The sequence below is a fragment of the Ranitomeya variabilis genome, chromosome 3, assembly GCF_051348905.1.
Source record: "Ranitomeya variabilis isolate aRanVar5 chromosome 3, aRanVar5.hap1, whole genome shotgun sequence".
NCBI lineage: Eukaryota > Metazoa > Chordata > Amphibia > Anura > Dendrobatidae > Ranitomeya > Ranitomeya variabilis.
In genome coordinates, this window is record NC_135234.1 from 779004465 (window position 1) to 779025209 (window position 20745).

At 47.5% G+C, this 20745-nt stretch overlaps 1 protein-coding gene across 1 annotated transcript; it reads right to left on the reverse strand.

Moving 5' to 3' along the window:
- Positions 1–304: 304 nt before the first annotated feature.
- On the reverse strand, positions 305–1768 carry LOC143818645 (olfactory receptor 52M1-like). The gene is made up of 2 exons (XM_077299908.1): positions 1564–1768; positions 305–1253 (listed from the first exon to the last, which is right to left on the reverse strand). The coding sequence occupies exon 2, from the start codon at positions 1232–1234 to the stop codon at positions 305–307; it is 930 nt and encodes a 309-aa protein (XP_077156023.1). The 5' UTR covers positions 1235–1253; positions 1564–1768.
- Positions 1769–20745: the final 18977 nt, after the last annotated feature.

Consider the following 20745-nt stretch of genomic DNA (forward strand, 5'->3'; position numbering starts at 1 on the left):
TTGACCTGTTGAGGATCGTAATGGCCTGAGCTGAGACAATTGCGAAAATGATCTCTAGACTGTACCATGGAAAAATAGCTCATTCATCTAAACTCTTGACTGTTCAGCGATACGAAGAACCCAATATTCAGTCTTTTCATCATCTTTGCTATCAGTGTAAATATCCAAGAAGCTCACACAAAGATGACAGATGTCTACACGTCAGTGTTTGTATTAATACAGAAGGTCCATCATAATATTTGCCGAGATGAGATTCAGCGTAGGGTTTCACACCTGCCTTTGCACTAGAAATGTGGAAGTTTCTTTAGGAAAAGTACATTCTCACACGTTCCCTGATTAGTCTCGTTCTTATGCCATAGACCAGAGGGTTCAGCAGTGGAGGGACAAGGATGTAGAAATTAGCCAGGAGGATATGAGTCTGGTGAGGAACATCTGTGCCGAATCTGTGGACTAAGGATGAACAGACTATTGGAGTATAGAAACATAAGATAGCGCAGACATGGAAAACACATGTCCGGAAGGCTTTCAGACGAGCCTCGACAGTCAACCTAAGAAGAGCCCGAATGATCATCACATATGAACTTAAAATAAGTGCTGAGTCCATCCCCAGCACCATAAACCCAACTGCCAAGCCAACATGGTCATTGAAGGAGATGTCTGCACAGGCCAGCCTCACCACCGCCATATGCTCACAATACGAGTGCAGGATAACATCGCTGGTGTATAGGTGGAACTTTGTCAGTAAAAGAGGCAGGGGAAGGATGTAAAACACCCCCCGCAGTACGGCTAATGCCCCACTGCTAATGATAACACTGGTGGTCACTATGGTTGTATATCTAAGAGGGTTGCATATGGCTACATATCGATCATACGCCATAGCGAGAAAGATACCAGATTCCACAGCAGATGATGCGTGAACGAAGAACATCTGGAGAAGACAAGCATCGAAGTCAATCTCTTTATACTGAAACCAGAAGATGCCAAGAAGTTTGGGTATGGTAGAACTTGAAAGAATGATGTCTACGAGACCAAGGAGGATGAAATAGATGTACATGGGCTGGTGGAGACTCGTCTCCATGATAATGATCAGTACAACGGTGTAGTTCCCAACAATGGCTGACAGATATATGGAGAAGAACGGGATGGAGATCCAGACATGTAGGTGCTCCAGACCTGGGATCCCCAGCAACGTGAAGGAGGTGGGTTGAAAGCAAGAATCATTGGGAGCTGCCATTGTAGGGAAAGTATTGTATCTGAAATAAAGAACAGGAAAAATTGTGTGAGATGGAAATTTAACATCGTATAATTATAACATCACTACGTATTTCTCGTTTGTAAAACTGACTAGTGCCATGAATAAACAGCATGGAGAGCCTCTATTATGTCACATACATTAAAGATAAAATGATGGAGCACACATAGGGGTTGAGACCCCAGAATCAGTTTAGGTCTATTAGGCTGAGATTAACTTTTGTCATTTGTGACACCAGGTAAGATCGGAGAAAACTTCAATGCGAGGATTAAACACTAGTAGTATATTAAGGTAATTCCTTTATTTCTGACCTCGTCCTATGGTGACCGGGTTCAGTCGAGCTTATGTTACTCAGGTGTGCCGTCCATGTTAACTTCAGAGAGCACCCCGACAGATGTTCTCAGGTTGTACAGATGACACTTCTCACATTCACAGTGCGCACTAGTCTCTTCCATTTTTCAGATGTTTCATATGCTCTTTCGAACCCGGCCCGAGGGAGAGCTCTAGGCCTTACGAAGCCCCACCAGGTTCTGAAATACATAGGCAAATATGTGTATATGTATTGTAACCTAATAATATAATGCTACAGTAAATGTTTCCTTCTACACCAAAACAACATTTAGTCAAATAATTTACAAAGAGAAAACCCCAAAACATTTAGGCAAAAAAATAAAGAAAAATAAATTTTTCACCTTCTGCCCCAGAAAAATGGTGGAATATAAATACAGTATTTTGCTAATTTTCTTTAAAAGAATCATGAAAATTACTAATTAAAAAAACAGCTACAAATCGCACAGCAATATCTGCCAAAAACTACAAAATGATAGCTCTTCAATGCATTGAGTAAAAAAAAAATGCTGCCAAAAGCGCCACGGCTTTAACCCCTTCCCTCCGCAGCCAAATTTTGCTTTTGCTTTCTTTTCCTCCCATAATTCCAAGATCCATAACTTTTTTACTTTTCAAGCCACATAGGTATACCCCCCATATGACGTGGGCAGTTCAGAGGTAGAGAAGGGGGTCACGCTGACCCAGCTGTACAGCAAACGAGGGAGCAGGGTGCAAAAGCACAAAGGCCGACCCCTAGCCATTAAGTTGTCTGTACTGCGCACCGTGCCCGACCCCTAGCCTTTTCACTATCCATGTTACCTTCTACTCCTATTCCTCCACCATCTTCTCATCCAATCAGATAGTGCAGACTGTGTGTGTGCGCTTTTGGCGTTGTCACTCTGCTGCTGCTGCCTGTCTGTGCTGCAGTGTCACTTCTGCCTTCCCGTTCACCGCCTCATATGTGATGGACCCAGAAGGTTGAACTTCCCCCTGGACATGCTGGAGCGACTGTGCGAGCAGCAGAAGGTGATACTGGAGCGACTGTGTGAGCCGCAGCAGGCAACACTGCGGCGACTGCGTGAGCCATAGCAGGCGATACTGGAGCAACTATGTGAGCCACAGCAGGTGATACTGGAGCGACTGTGTGAGCCACAGCAGGCGATACTGGAGAAACTGTGTGGGCCGCAGCAGGCGATACTGGAGCGACTGTGCGAGCAGCTGCAAGCGATACTGGAGCGACTGTGCGAGCAGCAGCAGGTGATACTGGAGCGACTGTGCGAGCAGCAGCAGGCGATACTGGAGCGACTGTGTGAGCCACAGCAGGCGATACTGGAGCGACTGTGCGAGCAGCAGCAGGGGATACTGGAGCGACTGTGCGAGCAGCTGCAAGCGATACTGGAGCGACTGTGCGAGCAGCAGCAGGGGATACTGGAGCAACTGTGCGAGCAGCAGCAGGCGATACTGGAGCGACTGTGCGAGCAGCTGCAAGCGATACTGAAGCGACTGTGCGAGCAGCAGGTGATACTGGAGCGACTGTGTGAGCAGCAGCAGGCGATACTGGAGCGACTGTGTGAGACGCAGCAAGCGATACTGGAGCGACTGTGCGAGCAGCTGCAAGCGATACTGGAGCGACTGTGTGAGCCGCAGCAGGCGATACTGGAGCGACTGTGTGAGCAGCAGCAGGCGATAGTGGAGCGACTGTGCAAGCAGCAGCAGGGGATACTGGAGCGACCGTGCGAGCAGCTGCAAGCGATACTGGAGCGACTGTGCGAGCAGCACCAGGCGATACTGGAGCGACTGTGCGAGCAGCAGCAGGTGATACTGGAGCGACTGTGTGAGCCACAGCAGGGAATACTGGAGCGACTGTGCGAGCCGCAGAAGGCGATACTGGAGCGACTGTGCGAGCAGCTGCAAGCGATACTGGAGCGACTGTGCGAGCAGCAGCAGGCGATACTGGAGCGACTGCGCGAGCAGCAGCAGGTGATACTGGAGCGACTGTGTGAGCCACAGCAGGGAATACTGGAGCGACTGTGTGAGCCGCAGAAGGCAATACTGGAGCTTGTTATAGACAGTTATCTTGTTATGAGGAGCAATATTGGACCTACACATTTGTGATTCATATGTCTCATGAGAGTCATTGGGGATTGTTATTCCTATTACACATAAATTGGAGGAACTGAAGTGGACACTGTCCAATCTCTAAGATAAACACAACGGTGATGACCAATGGTATTATATAGGAGTACCTAATTCTTAGTCTAGAAATATTTTATATAACCAAATAATTAAAATACCATAAGATCACCGTTTGTGCAGAATATTTAGTGGAAAGCACTAAGAGGGAAAACAGTAGTCCGTGCTCCAAACAGGATAAAAACCAAGATCAACCCAAGCAGAGAATATATAATAAAACAGTATCTTTATTGAAAATAGTACGACAATAGAAAAGCATACAGACATTAGATATATACAAAAATTGTACACATATCAAGAATTGCGCAAAAAGGAAATTACATAAAAAAAATATAGTAAATGCATAAAAAAACTATTTTGCATATAATGGGTAAGGTATAATTCACAAAATAATGTGTATCCATATTATAATGTATCTATATTATAGTATCACCCCTAAAAGAAATAAGCACCAAGTAGAAAAAACTAGAAAAATATTAAATAATAAAAAATGATAAGTAAAAAACAAAAAATGTGTATATAATTACTACTTTGCATAAGCAAGATCGGGACTAAAAGAATTAATCACCATTAGAATCACCAACAAAATTACATATATAAGAAAATTATATATAAAAAATAAAAATATAGAAAACCATACATTCATAAGGAGCGTATGAACCATAAGGTATAGGCATGTATTTGCACACATATATTGATAGATAGAGAGAAATAAAGCAGTGCATAGTATTAAGAACTCTGGGTGAAGTAAAGCACCCTATGTGAAGTGCATGTATGTGCAAGTCCACAAAAATGTTATATAATGTGTATTTTAAAGTGCCATGTGCTTGTGCTCAGAGAAATCAAAGAAAAAATGAGGGGGATATACCTTTAAATGCCACCAGGCATTGCGCATTTCGGAATGTAAATTTCTTCATTCCCCTGACGAAGAAACTTACGTTCCAAAACGCGCGTCGGGGTGCGCGATATTAAGATCCTGGCGACATTTAAAAGTATATCCCCTAATGGTTCATACGCTCCTTATGAATGTAGGATTTTCTATATTTTTATTTTTTATATATAATTTTCTTATATATATAATTTTGTTGGTGATTCTAATGGTGATTAATTCTTTTAGTCCCTATCTTGCTTAAGCAAAGTAGTAATTATATACACATTTTTGTTTTTTACTTATTTTCTATTATTTAATAATTTTCAAGTTTTTTCTACTTGGTGCTTATAACTTTTAGGGGTGATACTATAATATAGATAGATACATTATAATATAAGAGTCCAAAAAGTCAGAGGCAGCACACCATTGCAAATGAGTTCAAAAAGTGTTCAAGTTTAATAGCCCATCATGGCGACGTTTCAGCTCATGGCAATCTCTGGAGAAAGGCTGAAACGTCGCCATGATGGGCGATTAAACTTGAACACTTTTTGAACTCATTTGCCATGGTGTGCTGCCTCTGACTTTTTGGACTCTCATTATAAGGTTTGGTACATGCCTGAGGGGCTTTGCACCCAGAATTAGTTTTTTCTGTGCTGCTCTCACTTTTTGCTATAGTTTACATTATAATATGGATACACATTATTTTGTGAATTATACCTTACCCGCTATATGCAAAATAGTTTTTTTTTAATGTATTTACTATATTTTTTATGTAATTTCCTTATTGCGCAATTCTTGATACGTGCACAATTTTTGTGTGTGTATATATATATATATATATATATATATATATATATATATATATATTTTCCTATTGTTTTATTATATATTCTCTGCTTGGGTGGATCTTGCTTTTTTTAATGTTTGGAGCATGGACTATTACTGTCTAATCTCTGCAGGACTTGTGCTGTCAGTTAGGGTACTGTCTCACAGTGGCACTTTGATCGCTACGACGGCACGATCCGTGACGTTCCAGCGATATCCATACGATATCGCTGTGTCTGACACGCAGCAGCGATCAGGGATCCTGCTGAGAATCGTACGTCGTAGCAGATCGTTTGGAACTTTCTTTCGTCGCTGGATCTCCCGCTGTCATCGTTGGATCGGTGTGTGTGACGTCACCGCTGTGCTCTGCTTTCACTTTACGGCGGCACTCAGTCAGAGCGGGAAGCAGACGGCTAGGGACCTGACGGACACCGGAATGTGAGTATGTACTGTTTGTTTTTTTTTAGGGCTTGTTCACACGTTCCTTTTTTTGCTGCGGATTTTTCAGCTGCGGATTTGGGCAAACCGCAGTGCAAAACCGCGGTGGTTTTCACTGCGGTTTTTTGTGCGGTTTCTACTGCGGATTTCACTGTGGGTTTCCAACTGCACTTTCCTATTGGTGCAGGTGGAAAACCGCTGCGGAATCCGCAGAAAGAATTGACATGCTACTTCTTTTTTTCCGCAGAAAATCCGCGCGGATTTTCAAGCGGAAAAACGCAAAGTGGGCACAGCGGTTTTTGTTTTCCATAGGGTAACATTGTACTGTACCCTGCATGGAAAACTGCTGCGGATCCGCAGCTGCAATTCCGCTGCGGATCCGCAGCAAAAGCCGCAAAGTGTGAACATAGCCTAACATTAACGATGGTAACCAGGGTAAACATCGGGTTACTAAGCGCGGCCCTGCGCTTAGTAACCCGATGTTTACCCTGGTTACCCGGGGACCTCGGCATCGTTGGTCGCTGGAGAGCTGTCTTGTGACAGCTCCCCAGCGACCACACAACGACTTACCAACGATCACGGCCAGGTCGTATCGCTGGTCGTGATCGTTGGTAAATCGTTTTCTGTAACGGTACCCTTAAGGTACCATCACACTAAACGATATCGCTAGCGATCCGTGACGTTGCAGCGTCCTGGATAGCGATATCGTTGTGTGTGACACACAGCAGCGATCAGGATCCTGCTGTGATATCGCTGGTCGTTGCTGAAAGTCCAGAACTTTATTTGGTTGTCAGATCGGCGTGTATCGTTGTGTTTGACAGCAAAAGCAACGATGCCAGCGATGTTTTACAATGGTAACCAGGGTAAATATCGGGTTACTAAGCGCAGGGCCGCGCTTAGTAACCCAATGTTTACCCTGGTTACCAGTGTAAAATGTAAAAAAACAAACAGTACATACTCACCCTCTGATGTCTGTCACACGTCCCTCGCTGTCCGCTTCCTGCACTGACTGAGCGCCGGCCGTAAGTGAAAGCACAGCACAGCGGTGACGTCACCGCTCTGCTGTTAGGGCCGGCACTCAGTCAGTGCAGGAAGCGGACGCCGGGGGACGCGAATGTAAGTATGTACTGTTTGTTTTTTTACATTTTACACTGGTAACCAGGGTAAACATCGGGTTACTAAGCGCGGCCGTGCGCTTAGTAACCCGATGTTTACCCTGGTTACCCGGGGACCTCGGCATCGTTGGTCGCTGGAGAGCGGTCTGTGTGACAGCTCTCCAGCGACAAAACAGCGACGCTGCAGCGATCGGCATCGTTGTCTGTATCGCTGCAGCGTCGCTTAGTGTGAAGGTACCTTAAGTCTTGCAGAGGATAAAACAGATAAGCCATTAAACTGTTTGATAAGGGAGTTAATATCTCTCTAACTGCCCACTGGGCTAATGCAGTGGCGGCCGGGCCTGAGGTGGAAAACATGTTGGCGAATGTTGTACCCACCACCGTGCATTGCTGGATGTTTCTCATGTTGCCTCCTCTTCCTCTACTGTTTCCTCCTCCACCTCATCATCTGGTCAACATAACTCCTGCACCACCAACTTCAGCAAGGTCAGGGGGAAACAACAGCATGTTCTGAAACTCATCTAACTCATCTGTTTGAGGGACAAATCCCACACCGTGCAGGAGCTGTGGACGGGGATCAAACAGCAGACAGATGTGTGGTTGGTGCTGGTGAATCTGTCTGGTGGTGTGGGATAATGGGCAAAATCTCGTAGCAGCTCTGGGCCTGGCCGGTGTGGCTCACATCCCTTGCCTGGCACATGTGCTGAATTTGGCGATGTAGAACTTCCTGAAAAATTATGCAGATATATCGGAGCTTACAGCGATCTCAACCTGATGCTGCTGTCCTGTCTGCACCGCAACGTCATTTTTTTGTCTTTCTGTTCCCTGCCTCATATGTCACGTACACACAAGGTGGAACTCCCCCTCGCATATGCTGGAGCAACTGTGCAAGCAGCAGCAGGTGATACTGGAGCGACTGTGCGAGCAGCAGCAGGCGATACTGGAGCGACTGCGAGCAGCAGCAGGCGATACTGGAGTGACTGTGCGAGCAGCAGCAGGTGATACTGGAGCGACTGTGCGAGCAGCAGCAGGCGATACTGGAGCGACTGTGCGAGCAGCAGCAGGCGATACTGGAGCGACTGTGCGAGCAGCAGCAGGCGATACTGGAGCGACTGTGCGAGCAGCAGCAGGCGATACTGGAGCGACTGTGCGAGCAGCAGCAGGCGATACTGGAGCGACTGTGCGAGCAGCAGCAGGCGATACTGGAGCGACTGTGCGAGCAGCAGCAGGCGATACTGGAGCGACTGTGCGAGCAGCAGCAGGCGATACTGGAGCGACTGTGCGAGCAGCAGCAGACGATACTGGAGCGACTGTGCGAGCAGCAGCAGGCGATACTGGAGCGACTGTGCGAGCAGCAGCAGGTGATACTGGAGCGACTGTGCGAGCAGCAGCAGGCGATACTGGAGTGACTGTGAGAGCAGCAGGCTATCGTTGAGTATGCAGCACACATAGGGGAGTCACTCTGTGGAACAACACCACTTCATGACCAATGAGTGGGCCTCCATGCGGGACGTGTGCCATATTGCGTTGCTTTGAGTACTCCATCAACATGGCCAGCGCTGATGACACCATCATCAGCGTTACTCTCCCACTTCTATTCCTCTTGAAAAAAACAGCATCAGGCAATGGTGGATGAGGAGGTAGCACAGGAGGAACAGGGAAAATTCACACATTACGTTAGTCGTCCACACATGTCTTGGAGGATGGGTTCCTGTATCAACAGTGGCCAGGTACACAAATATCCAGGCAGGGGACTGTTTTGAAAGATGAGGAGGAAGAGTAGGAGGAGGATGAGGAGCAACCATGTTCACAGCTTCACTGGAAAGTGGATGGGGGGGATAAAGACGATATACAGTTGTGCTCAAAAGTTTACATACCGCGGCAGAATTTTGGCTTTCTTGGCCTTTTTTCAGAGAATATGAATGATAACACCAAAACGTTTCCTCCACTCATGGTTAGTGGTTGGGTGAAGCCATTTATTGTCAGACTACTGTGTTTTCTCTTCAAAACTGAACTAAACTCCAAAACATCTGCAGTGGACTGCACCAGGGAAGTTCTGGTCTGAAGTGAACCCGATAGAGGGGCTGAGGCAGGACAGTCTCTCTAGTAACAACTATTGCTTCTAAAATTGAGGCAATGGTGCAAATCTTTAACCTAAAAACCAATGGGTGGGGATTTTAGGGATGCAAATACTTATTTCATAGCACAGTGTCAAAATATTGCAGCCTGGGAAAATAATGCAGAACCATCCGCTGTGATCTTTGTGTCGAACTGTTCTCTGCTGCTGCAGCGCCCCAGAGTCCTGGTCGTTGCAGTACTGATGCTCCGCCGCTAAGGGGGGCTATGGTACGTCTGATGGCACTGAAGGAGTTCATCTGAGCAGGTATCACAAGTCACCAATACACTTCACAGTCTGGCCTCCAGGGGGAGCTAAGGGTACTATGTATTAGGCCACTCCTCACAGTCTGGTAAAACTGGGGGTTGGATAGGAAGTTAGATCAGAAAGCTGACTGGGTTGGAACCAGGCAACACCTTGTGGCAGAGGGTGTTGTAGGGGAAGATTCAGAGGGGTCCCTGTCAGGGGTGGGATCCTGACAGAGGCCTAGCAACCAGAGAGAACGTTACGGGACCGCGCCTGCACGATATAGCGGCGGTACCCCAAGAAAGGACAAGAAGCGAGGTTTATTGTGCTGAGTGAGAAACAAGATCATCGCAACAAGGAGAAATACCAGTAGGAGTCGTGCTGTAAGACGAGGCAACATCCTACTGAGGCGCGTAACCGGTGGCCGGAACGCCGAGGAAGTATAGAGCTCCAGGCCAAACTTCAAACCTACGGCAGGACAGTCAGTTATAGGCGGGCTGTCTCACCCAGACCCAGGAAGACACAGGGGGGGTAACAACAGGAGTGGGGCGACGCTGGAGTCCCGGAAGTGCTCCGAGCCTCCCCGTCATACGGGTGCGTCCTATCCATAACATCTGGGGGACGTGGAAGAACATCAGAATCGAGTTGTGAGGGAACACGAGAAACAGACACAACAGTTGTGGGGACTATCCCGTAAGCACAGCAGGGGAGGACCACAACACACAAGCGCTAGTGCAGCGCCCCAGAGTCCTGGTCGTTGCAGTAATGTCGCTCTGCCGCTAAGGGGAGTGATGTTACGTCTGATTGCACTAAAGGAGTTCACCTGATCAGGTAACACTCACACTACACTTCACATTCCGGCCACCAGGGGGGGGGGTTCTATCTAGTAGGCCACTCCTCACACTCTGGTAAAACTGGGGGTTGGACAGGAAGACAGAGAGAAGCAACTGGGAAGAGCTAGAGAGAGGACCTGTCAGGGATGGGATCCTGACAGATTCCTAAGAAAGGACAAGAAGCGAGGTTTATTGTGCTGAGTGAGAAAAGCAGGAATACAGCAAAGAGGCAATAGGACCAGAAGGAGTTGTGCTGTAAGACCGAGGCAACATCCTTCTGAGGCGCAAACAGTCGGTGGCCGGAACGCCGAGAAAGTAAGAGACTTTAAGTACACTGCAAACCACGGCAGGGCAGCCAATTATAGGTTGGCTGCCTCACTTAAACACCTAAGCAGACAACGGAGGCAGCTGTGGGAGAGGGGCGACTTTAGAGTCCCGGAAGAACTCCAGGCCTACCCCGTCATACGGGTGCGTCCTAGCCATATCATCTGGGGGACGGAGAGAACGAACATCAGAGACAGACAGAATAAGTTGTGAGGACTATCCTGGGGTGCTCAGCAGGAAAGGACTACAACACGCAGGCGCTAGAAGGTAGACACTGATTCCCACCTGAAAAGGGAGCTCCGGATGTGCCGTTGGACCGGCCGGTCTCAGCCAGCCCTGTTAACAGTGCTCTGGATTAGGCACCTCCAAACCTTAAGTAAATTAAGGTAAAGAGACTGCAACCTGGTGTCCTCGTTATTTACTGTGACCGGCACTGCACCGCACTACCACCACAATCCACACCTATTATTGGGCGCCCCTCAGCAGGGTCACGGACCGGGTCTAGCCACCGTGACAATCCCAGAGCAGAGACTCAGAGGCCCGGTACCGGGTACCCCTCGGCCCTGCGGCAGTGGGGGCGCTGCAAACTTGGCGTCACGAACAGGATCTACTTAAGCCTGAAGAATCAGGTCATGTGTGCCTTGGAACTGTGATTTGTTGTGCTTGGACTGTGACTTATTGCAAAGACTGTGCATTACTATTGTCGCCAAGAGTTCCCGCCACAATTCGCCATCGCCGCGCACGGAGGGAGGAGCCTTAGTTTCGTGGGCGGAACTGGTCAAAAGAAGCGCGGAACGAGAAAACGCGGCAAAGAGCCAACCCCGGAAGAGGAACCCCGACCTCCAGCAGGTTAGTGGGAGGAAGGGACAGCCATGTCCGAGTCGGGAGGAGCGGAGGCAGCGGTCGCAGCCGTGGACACGGGGGCAGCTCCGGTCCCCGCAGCGGACGTAGCCGCGGCCCTAATACCACCACCAAGTGCCGCAGAACCTGCTGCCCCCATCAGCCAGTCGGACACTGCCGCTACCACAAAGGCCATAATGCCCTTCTCCATGCCGTACCTGCCCGGAGCGGCCTGGCTCCCACGATACTCCGGGGAGTCGCATACGTTCACTGACTTTAAAGAAGGGATCTGCAGCCTGCTTGAGTTCTATCCCCTGACAGAGCCTCAGAAGGTTCATATGATAATCGGCCAACTCTTTGGGGCGGCTTTGAGAGAAGTGAAGTCCTGGCCCGCCGCGGATAAGGGAACTGCACAGCAGGTTTTTGCAAAGCTTAAAGCCACCTTCGATACCCGTACTGCTACAGAAATTAAATTGACTTTCTATGGATGCAAACAGAGGCCGCAGGATAGCTTACGGGACTATGCCCTAAATCTCCAGGAGGCGCTGCGGGCCATTAAGCAGAGTGACCCCGGCAGCATGCAGGATGAGGATAAACTCCTGAAAGAGCGGTTCATTGAGGGGCTCCTGTGCAGTCACCAAAGGGGCCAATTACACTTCCTGGCCATGCAGAATCCAGACTTGACTTTTGCGCAATTCAAGGATAAAGCTATCCAGGCGCTGCAGGAGCGACAACCCAGCCGCGCAATACCACCCAGGCGTCCTGCTCTCACATACCACCAGGAGGTGGCGTCAGATGCCCCAGTCGCCGCCGAGGCCGATGCCCAGAGCCTAGAGGACGACTCCCCTGCAGGACTCCGCCTCCAGATGCAGGAGCTGACCAAGAGCGTTGCTGCCCTGGCCCGGACGGTGCAGTCCCTACAGGAGGCCCCCAAGGAGAAGATCCAGCTGGCCTCCAGACCAGAGGATGTCCCTTGGATACGACGGAGGAGGGCTCCGCCGACCAGAGGCCGGGACAACGATCGCTTCCATCAGGACGGAAGACCCATCTGCCGCCGCTGTCATCAGGTGGGCCACCTTGCAAGGTACTGTCCTTTAAACGAGCAACCCCTGGGGCAAAGGGCCAACCCCCAGGAGTAGGACTATCAGGCCTGCAACATTGGAGAGCCAAATACGTTGGAGGGCGACCAGTTCTTCCTGTAGTGGTTGACGGTATCCCCATGAACGCTTTGCTGGACACTGGTTCTCAGGTGACGACTATGCCTTACGTGCTTTATAAACGGTATTGGGAGGACACCGATATTACTCGTGGCCCCGATGACGATTTCACCATAATAGCCAGTAATGGTCAGCCATTGCCACAAGTGGGGTATAAAGAGGCCACCATCAAGGTGGGGCGGGTGGAATTGAAAGCCCAGGGGATTGTAATTGTTGATATTGACAGCCGAGAATGTAATCCCATGATGACCATCGGTACTAATGTTATAGAAAATTGTCTTGCAGAAGTTATTGTTCTGTTGCAACAGGTAGCAGAAACCGCTGGCTACAGTGAACAACGTGCCCTGCAAAAAGAAATCAGAGCTCTGATGCAGAGACAGCAGGTAGAGCTGACTGGTGGTGAGATTGGTCGTGTCAATGTGAGTGATTCAAACCCTGTATAGCAAAAGCACATGTGGGGGCACCACGGTAAATGGGACTCAACCTAGGCCTAAAAAGTACCAGAGACAGAAACAAAAGAAAAAAGTAGGCCTAACAAAACGGGAGTCACCACCATATAAATGCAAAATCACAGCTTTATTTAATACATGTAAGCAAAAAGGGGAAAACACTCTTAAAAACATTAAAACAAGGAGATAACAAAACTCCCACAATAACAAGAGCCCTGAATAAGGCAAAAAACCCGCACAGACCCAAACAGGGTTAAATACACATGCCCATGTGTGCACAATAGCTTAAACCACAATAAGGTGGCTACTGATGACCAGCCCTGATGGTCCCAAGAACTGGCTAAAATACACAGGCATATAATAGGCCAAACAATGTCCTGACTATCAAGCTGTAGTAATAATAATGTGGTGGTGCACCATAATGCCTGTAAATGCAAAAAATATAAGCAACACAGGCATAAACATGAGATCAAAGATGCAAATGCTGTAACACAGGAAAAGTGCTATACCCACCACATAATGCATCTGTAGCCAAAGATATACAACAGCGGACCTCAAAGATGTGAGTAGCCAATGGGCCCCAAAACAAGACTGGCCCAGAAGGGCATGTGTACCCTGCGGGAAAAATGCGGGCAGTGGACACCCGACGCGTGTCGCCACACTAAGGTGGCTTCATCAGGGGTAGTGCCTGTGAATCCTGCCCCCAGCTTATATAAGAAATAAATGATAGCATACCATGTGCAGCTGTGAAGCGGCCGAGCGCGCCGCATGGAGTGGGTGTAATGGCGATCACACATGCCGGGCCCGGCGTGTATACAATGCGCATGCGCCGGCGTCCAAGAGCGGAAGTGTGAGCTCCGCTCATGGTCGTCCTGGCAACAGGTGCATTAGACGTATTAAAGTGTGCGCACAAGAGATTATAAGAAAAAGAAAGTAACGGTTGTAGCATAGAGTAGTATACATAGTAAAAAATGTAGTATGAATGGAGTCTGGCAAAAATGGGCAACAGGGAAGAAAATGTTAGCAGCACGGCTACAAAAGCGAGTTTGTGGTGAACCCTCCGCTCACACTTCCGCTCTTGGACGCCGGCGCATGCGCATTGTATACACGCCGGGCCCGGCATGTGTGATCGCCATTACACCCACTCCATGCGGCGCGCTCGGCCGCTTCACAGCTGCACATGGTATGCTATCATTTATTTCTTATATAAGCTGGGGGCAGGATTCACAGGCACTACCCCTGATGAAGCCACCTTAGTGTGGCGACACGCGTCGGGTGTCCACTGCCCGCATTTTTCCCGCAGGGTACACATGCCCTTCTGGGCCAGTCTTGTTTTGGGGCCCATTGGCTACTCACATCTTTGAGGTCCACTGTTGTATATCTTTGGCTACAGATGCATTATGTGGTGGGTATAGCACTTTTCCTGTGTTACAGCATTTGCATCTTTGATCTCATGTTTATGCCTGTGTTGCTTATATTTTTTGCATTTACAGGCATTATGGTGCACCACCACATTATTATTACTACAGCTTGATAGTCAGGACATTGTTTGGCCTATTATATGCCTGTGTATTTTAGCCAGTTCTTGGGACCATCAGGGCTGGTCATCAGTAGCCACCTTATTGTGGTTTAAGCTATTGTGCACACATGGGCATGTGTATTTAACCCTGTTTGGGTCTGTGCGGGTTTTTTGCCTTATTCAGGGCTCTTGTTATTTTGGGAGTTTTGTTATCTCCTTGTTTTAATGTTTTTAAGAGTGTTTTCCCCTTTTTGCTTACATGTATTAAATAAAGCTGTGATTTTGCATTTATATGGTGGTGACTCCCGTTTTGTTAGGCCTACTTTTTTCTTTTGTTTCTGTCTCTGGTACTTTTTAGGCCTAGGTTGAGTCCCATTTACCGTGGTGCCCCCACATGTGCTTTTGCTATACAGTGTTTATATGTGGTTCCTTTTTTTCTCCACATTTTCCGGGCGTTGGCACACGGTTTGGTTACTGTGTATATTTTGATTGACAGTGCACTTATTTATTGTATTTATCATCAGTATGGATTTAGCGGCAAGAGAAGCCGCATGGAGTAGCCAGGCTAAGAATTTATTTTCGGATGATGGTCCGGTTGTTGCAGATAGTAGATCTGGGACCGATGATTTTCATCAGGTGACCAGGGAGCTAACTAATTTACACAAAGCATATGCTAAAACTTGGTGGAACTTGAAAACCTTAGAGGAATACAAACGTGTGGGTATCATACCTAGGGGACTTAGGGTACAAATATTCCCTGCTTGGGAGGTTGATGAAGGGTTCCAAAATACTTGGGAGTCGGGTTTATCCAAATGCTCTTTCATTATTATAGACATGTTGATTGAACATGATCAGGAGGTTTTGAGGTCTCTGAAGGATAAACTTCAAATACACGAAGGTAAATTGAATGGCTTTGACCATAAATCATTAGTGGAGCCTTTTCAGGAGCAGCTCAAAAACACCCTTGATAGTTTTGAAAAAGAAATCACCACCAAGAAGAGACAGAAGTTTAAGAGAGATCAGATAGATTTCAAAAATGGTCGTGCCTTTAAGTGGACACACAAGGGCAATAGGAGGCCTGGATATAGGCCGGATCAGGCTGAGAGTATTGTGGCCAGTGCATCGGACATACCCTCCAGTGATGGTTTTTTATCGTCGGAACAAAGCGACAACGAAGGCGTAGGAGGAGGGGTCGGAGGAGGAGACGTGTTCCAACAGAAGCATGTCCGGAACCGCAAGGCATGGTCGCCCCGACACAAACGGGAGACGCGGCAGAACAGGAGACGCTAATAACGGATCCAATATGTACCACTGGTAAGTTGCAGATTATTAATTTGTCTGACTATGTGCTATCCGAACGAGAGACCATGTTGTTGCAAAAGGGTCTCTCTTTCTGCCCTACCAGTGGGCTTGATAAATTTACTTTTGTCAAGGATGTCTACCTGTTCTGCAGACAGCTCACCTTTAAACTACTCTATCATCGTCCCTCGGCTATAGATGAACTGCCCATGGCCGATAGACTTGTCTTGAGGGATCTTCTTGACCTTCTAGATGAGGGTGAAGGGTGCCAGCCCAGAAGAAAGTTCACCGGTAGGCTTCCCTCACAAGCGACTCCCCCTTTTACCCTGTTCCCGGCGGTACAGAGTTTTTTTAATGCAGTGTGCAGTGAGGTACATGACCTTAAGTTGGATCCAAGTAGGGGGAGAAACATTAGTCAATGTGACCAGGCTATCCTCACGAAACTGGGCTCCAATAGGGACTTTGTCATCCGCGAAGCGGATAAAGGAGGCAATTTGGTGATTTGGCCAGTTGATCTTTATACACGTGAAGCCATGCGACAATTGGGGAACACAGAGTGTTATCAAGTATTGCCCTCAGATCCCACTTGTGTTTTTCAGGGCAAACTGAATCGATTGTTGGAGGCTGCATACACACGTAATATTATCAACAAACGTGAACGAGAATTTCTAACCAACCACCATCCCAGGACTCCTACCTTCTATATGCTCCCTAAGGTGCATAAATCCTTACAGGTTCCACCGGGTAGGCCCATAGTCTCTGGGATTGGTGGGTTATTGGAAAGGCCGTGTGTTTATATTGATTTTTTTCTTCAGCCTTTAGTTGTGTCTCTCAAGTCTTATGTGAAGGACTCCACATTCCTTATTCAACAATTACAGGATCTGGAAATTCCATCAGGGGCATGGCTGGTCACTCTGGATGTGGAGTCGCTTTACACTAGCATTGGACATGAATGGGGCATACATGCTGTCTCGTATTTTTTGGACTTGAACACCACAGGTGATAGAGGACATGATTCGTTCATCCTGGATCTACTGCATTTTGTCTTGGATCAGAACTATTTTATTTTTGATCGCGTCTACTACAGGCAAGTAAGGGGCACTGCTATGGGGGCACGCTGTGCCCCGTCATATGCCAACCTCTTTTTAGGTTGGTGGGAGGCTACAAGGGTGCTCTGTTCGAATTATTTTTCTGAGAACGTCATTAGGTATTTTCGCTATATTGACGATATTGTGTTTATCTGGACAGGCACCCTGGAACTGTGTAAAGAATTTGTGAGCACACTCAATGACAACCCATTCAATATTCATCTTACATCACAATACTCTCAGACTGCAATCGAGTTTCTGGATTTAACATTGCAGGTGAAGGAACAAAGAATTCTGACTACTCTATATCGAAAACCTACGGCTACCAACAGTCTCCTTCATTTCGACAGTTTTCACCCTCTGCATCTCAAAAAAGGTATTCCAAAGGGTCAGTTTTATAGAGTCAGGAGGAACTGTAGTGAACATAGGGATTTCACCATGCATTCTCGTGAGCTCACTGCACGGTTTCGGGAGAGGGGTTACCCCAGGCGGGTTATTTCCCGGGCGTTCTCGGCAGCTAATAGCAGCAGAGAAGAACTTTTACAGGGCAATCCCAGGATTACCGAGAAACCTTTGGGTATAATTACAGTCTTTAACAATCAGTGGCAGGACTTACGGGGGATCCTATCCAAATACTGGGGCATTCTACAGAGTGAACCGAAACTTCTCCCCCATATTGCCTCCCAACCAAATTTGGTGGCTAGGAGGGCTAGGAGTTTTAGGGACCGTCTGAGCCACAGTCATTTTCAGCGACCGGTGACGAGACTCAATAGAGGGGTGAGATTGATGGGCACTTTCCCCTGTGGAAATTGCAATATTTGTCCATTTACCAGTGGTGATGCAAAAATTATGGTGCCTTCTTTATTTTCACAGACTCCCACCAGGACTTACTTTAATTGTAGATCCCGGAACCTGATCTATGCGTTGGTATGCCCATGTCCCAAAGTGTATGTGGGTCAAACCACACAGGAGCTCAGGAGATGTATACAGCAACATTTCTCCAATATTACTACGGCGAAAAAGGACAAGGAAAAAGGGAAAACCCTGACTTCTGTGGCTGCGCACTATTTGGCTGAACACAATTCACAATGGGCTGGCACGAAGATTCTGGGACTTGAAGCAGTACAAATGAACATTAGGGGTGGTAATGTCACTCTTGAGCTCCTAAAGCGGGAGTCCAAGTGGATCTTCGATCTGAACTGTGTAATTCCCACTGGAATCAATGAGGACTTGTTGTTTACGGGCTTCTATAAACAATAAACTATACAACTGGGACATCTGGACATATTTACCAGTGAATGGCTTCTGGTGTTCATCTCTAATCGCTTGAACATTGTTTGAGTGCATTTTTTTGCATGATTGGCACTTTGCATTTTTTGTGCAGTCTGTGTTATTGCTCTGTACTCAAGAACTGACTGGTTTCTTGCACATTATTTGTGCTTCCCATACTTTGCCATACTGCCTTGGATCCGGTATATTGGTTTTCTTGTATTTATATGTATTTATTTATTTATACTTATTCATGTTTATTATTATCAAAATAGTCACATACCTGTATACCTTAATCGGTGAATGTATTTAACCTTTCTTGCCTGCTCCTTATGGTTTCTAGGTATTTGTATATAACATGCCACTCGTTTATAGGTCAGCTCTAGGTGCTTTAGGGTTCACCACAAACTCGCTTTTGTAGCCGTGCTGCTAACATTTTCTTCCCTGTTGCCCATTTTTGCCAGACTCCATTCATACTACATTTTTTACTATGTATACTACTCTATGCTACAACCGTTACTTTCTTTTTCTTATAATCTCTTGTGCGCACACTTTAATACGTCTAATGCACCTGTTGCCAGGACGACCATGAGCGGAGCTCACACTTCCGCTCTTGGACGCCGGCGCATGCGCATTGTATACACGCCGGGCCCGGCATGTGTGATCGCCATTACACCCACTCCATGCGGCGCGCTCGGCCGCTTCACAGCTGCACATGGTATGCTATCATTTATTTCTTATATAAGCTGGGGGCAGGATTCACAGGCACTACCCCTGATGAAGCCACCTTAGTGTGGCGACACGCGTCGGGTGTCCACTGCCCGCATTTTTCCCGCAGGGTACACATGCCCTTCTGGGCCAGTCTTGTTTTGGGGCCCATTGGCTACTCACATCTTTGAGGTCCGCTGTTGTATATCTTTGGCTACAGATGCATTATGTGGTGGGTATAGCACTTTTCCTGTGTTACAGCATTTGCATCTTTGATCTCATGTTTATGCCTGTGTTGCTTATATTTTTTGCATTTCCAGGCATTATGGTGCACCACCACATTATTATTACTACAGCTTGATAGTCAGGACATTGTTTGGCCTATTATATGCCTGTGTATTTTAGCCAGTTCTTGGGACCATCAGGGCTGGTCATCAGTAGCCACCTTATTGTGGTTTAAGCTATTGTGCACACATGGGCATGTGTATTTAACCCTGTTTGGGTCTGTGCGGGTTTTTTGCCTTATTCAGGGCTCTTGTTATTGTGGGAGTTTTGTTATCTCCTTGTTTTAATGTTTTTAAGAGTGTTTTCCCCTTTTTGCTTACATGTATTAAATAAAGCTGTGATTTTGCATTTATATGGTGGTGACTCCCGTTTTGTTAGGCCTACTTTTTTCTTTTGTTTCTGTCTCTGATTCAAACCCTATCGCGATACCCCCCAGGAGTGAAATGTTAATATAGTGTCGGGCAGCCATAGGCCTCAGGGGAAAGGACTACCAGGCCCTGGTAGAACCCGTCTATTCAGACAATAGACCTATGCTCCTAACAGCCAGGGGGGTGGTCGACGTCCGCCAGGGGAGGGTGCCAGTACGTGTCCTTAATTGCAAGGAGGAAGAGGTCCATCTCACCAAGTATGCCACGCTCGCCAAACTGTTCACCGTCAATAATAGTGTGATACAGACACCTGGACCCTTGGCCCCATCTAATCTGGCGGGGGACAACGGTTCTGCAGGGCCCTCGAAAGATTGGTGTCGGGAATTGCATGTGGGCACTGACTCCACCCCATCCCATCAGAAACAGGGGGCCTACAGGGTGGTTCACGAGTACGAGCGGGTATTTAGCAAACACCCCTTAGATTTTGGACAGGTGAAAGGGATCCAACACCATATCCCCACGGGAGATCACCGGCCCATAAAAGAGAGATACCGCCCTGTACCCCCAGCTCATTACCAGTGCGCTAAGGACATGTTGCGAGAAATGAAGGAGGCTGGGGTGGTGAGAGACAGTTGTAGCCCCTGGGCAGCTCCGTTAGTCCTTGTTAAAAAGAAAGATGGCACAATGAGGATGTGCGTTGATTACAGGCAGTTGAATCGCATTTCACATAAGGACGCATACCCACTGCCCAGGATAGAGGAGTCTCTGGCTGCCCTAAAGTTTGCTAACTATTTCTCTACCTTAGATCTCACCAGTGGGTATTGGCAGGTTCCCGTGGCGGAGGCGGACAAAGAGAAGACGGCCTTCACGACACCGATGGGTCTCTGCGAGTTCAACTACATGCCCTTCGGATTGTGCAATGCCCCGGGGACGTTCCAGAGAATGATGGAGTGCTGTCTGGGGCACAAGAACTTTGAGACCGTACTGCTGTATTTGGATGATGTCATTGTCTTCTCTAAGACCTACGAAGACCATCTGAAACACCTGGCTGAGGTGTTTGAAGCCCTGTCCAACTTTGGCTTAAAGGTGAAACCGTCCAAATGTCATCTGCTGAAACCCAAAGTGCAGTACCTGGGCCATGTGGTGAGTGCTGAAGGAGTTGC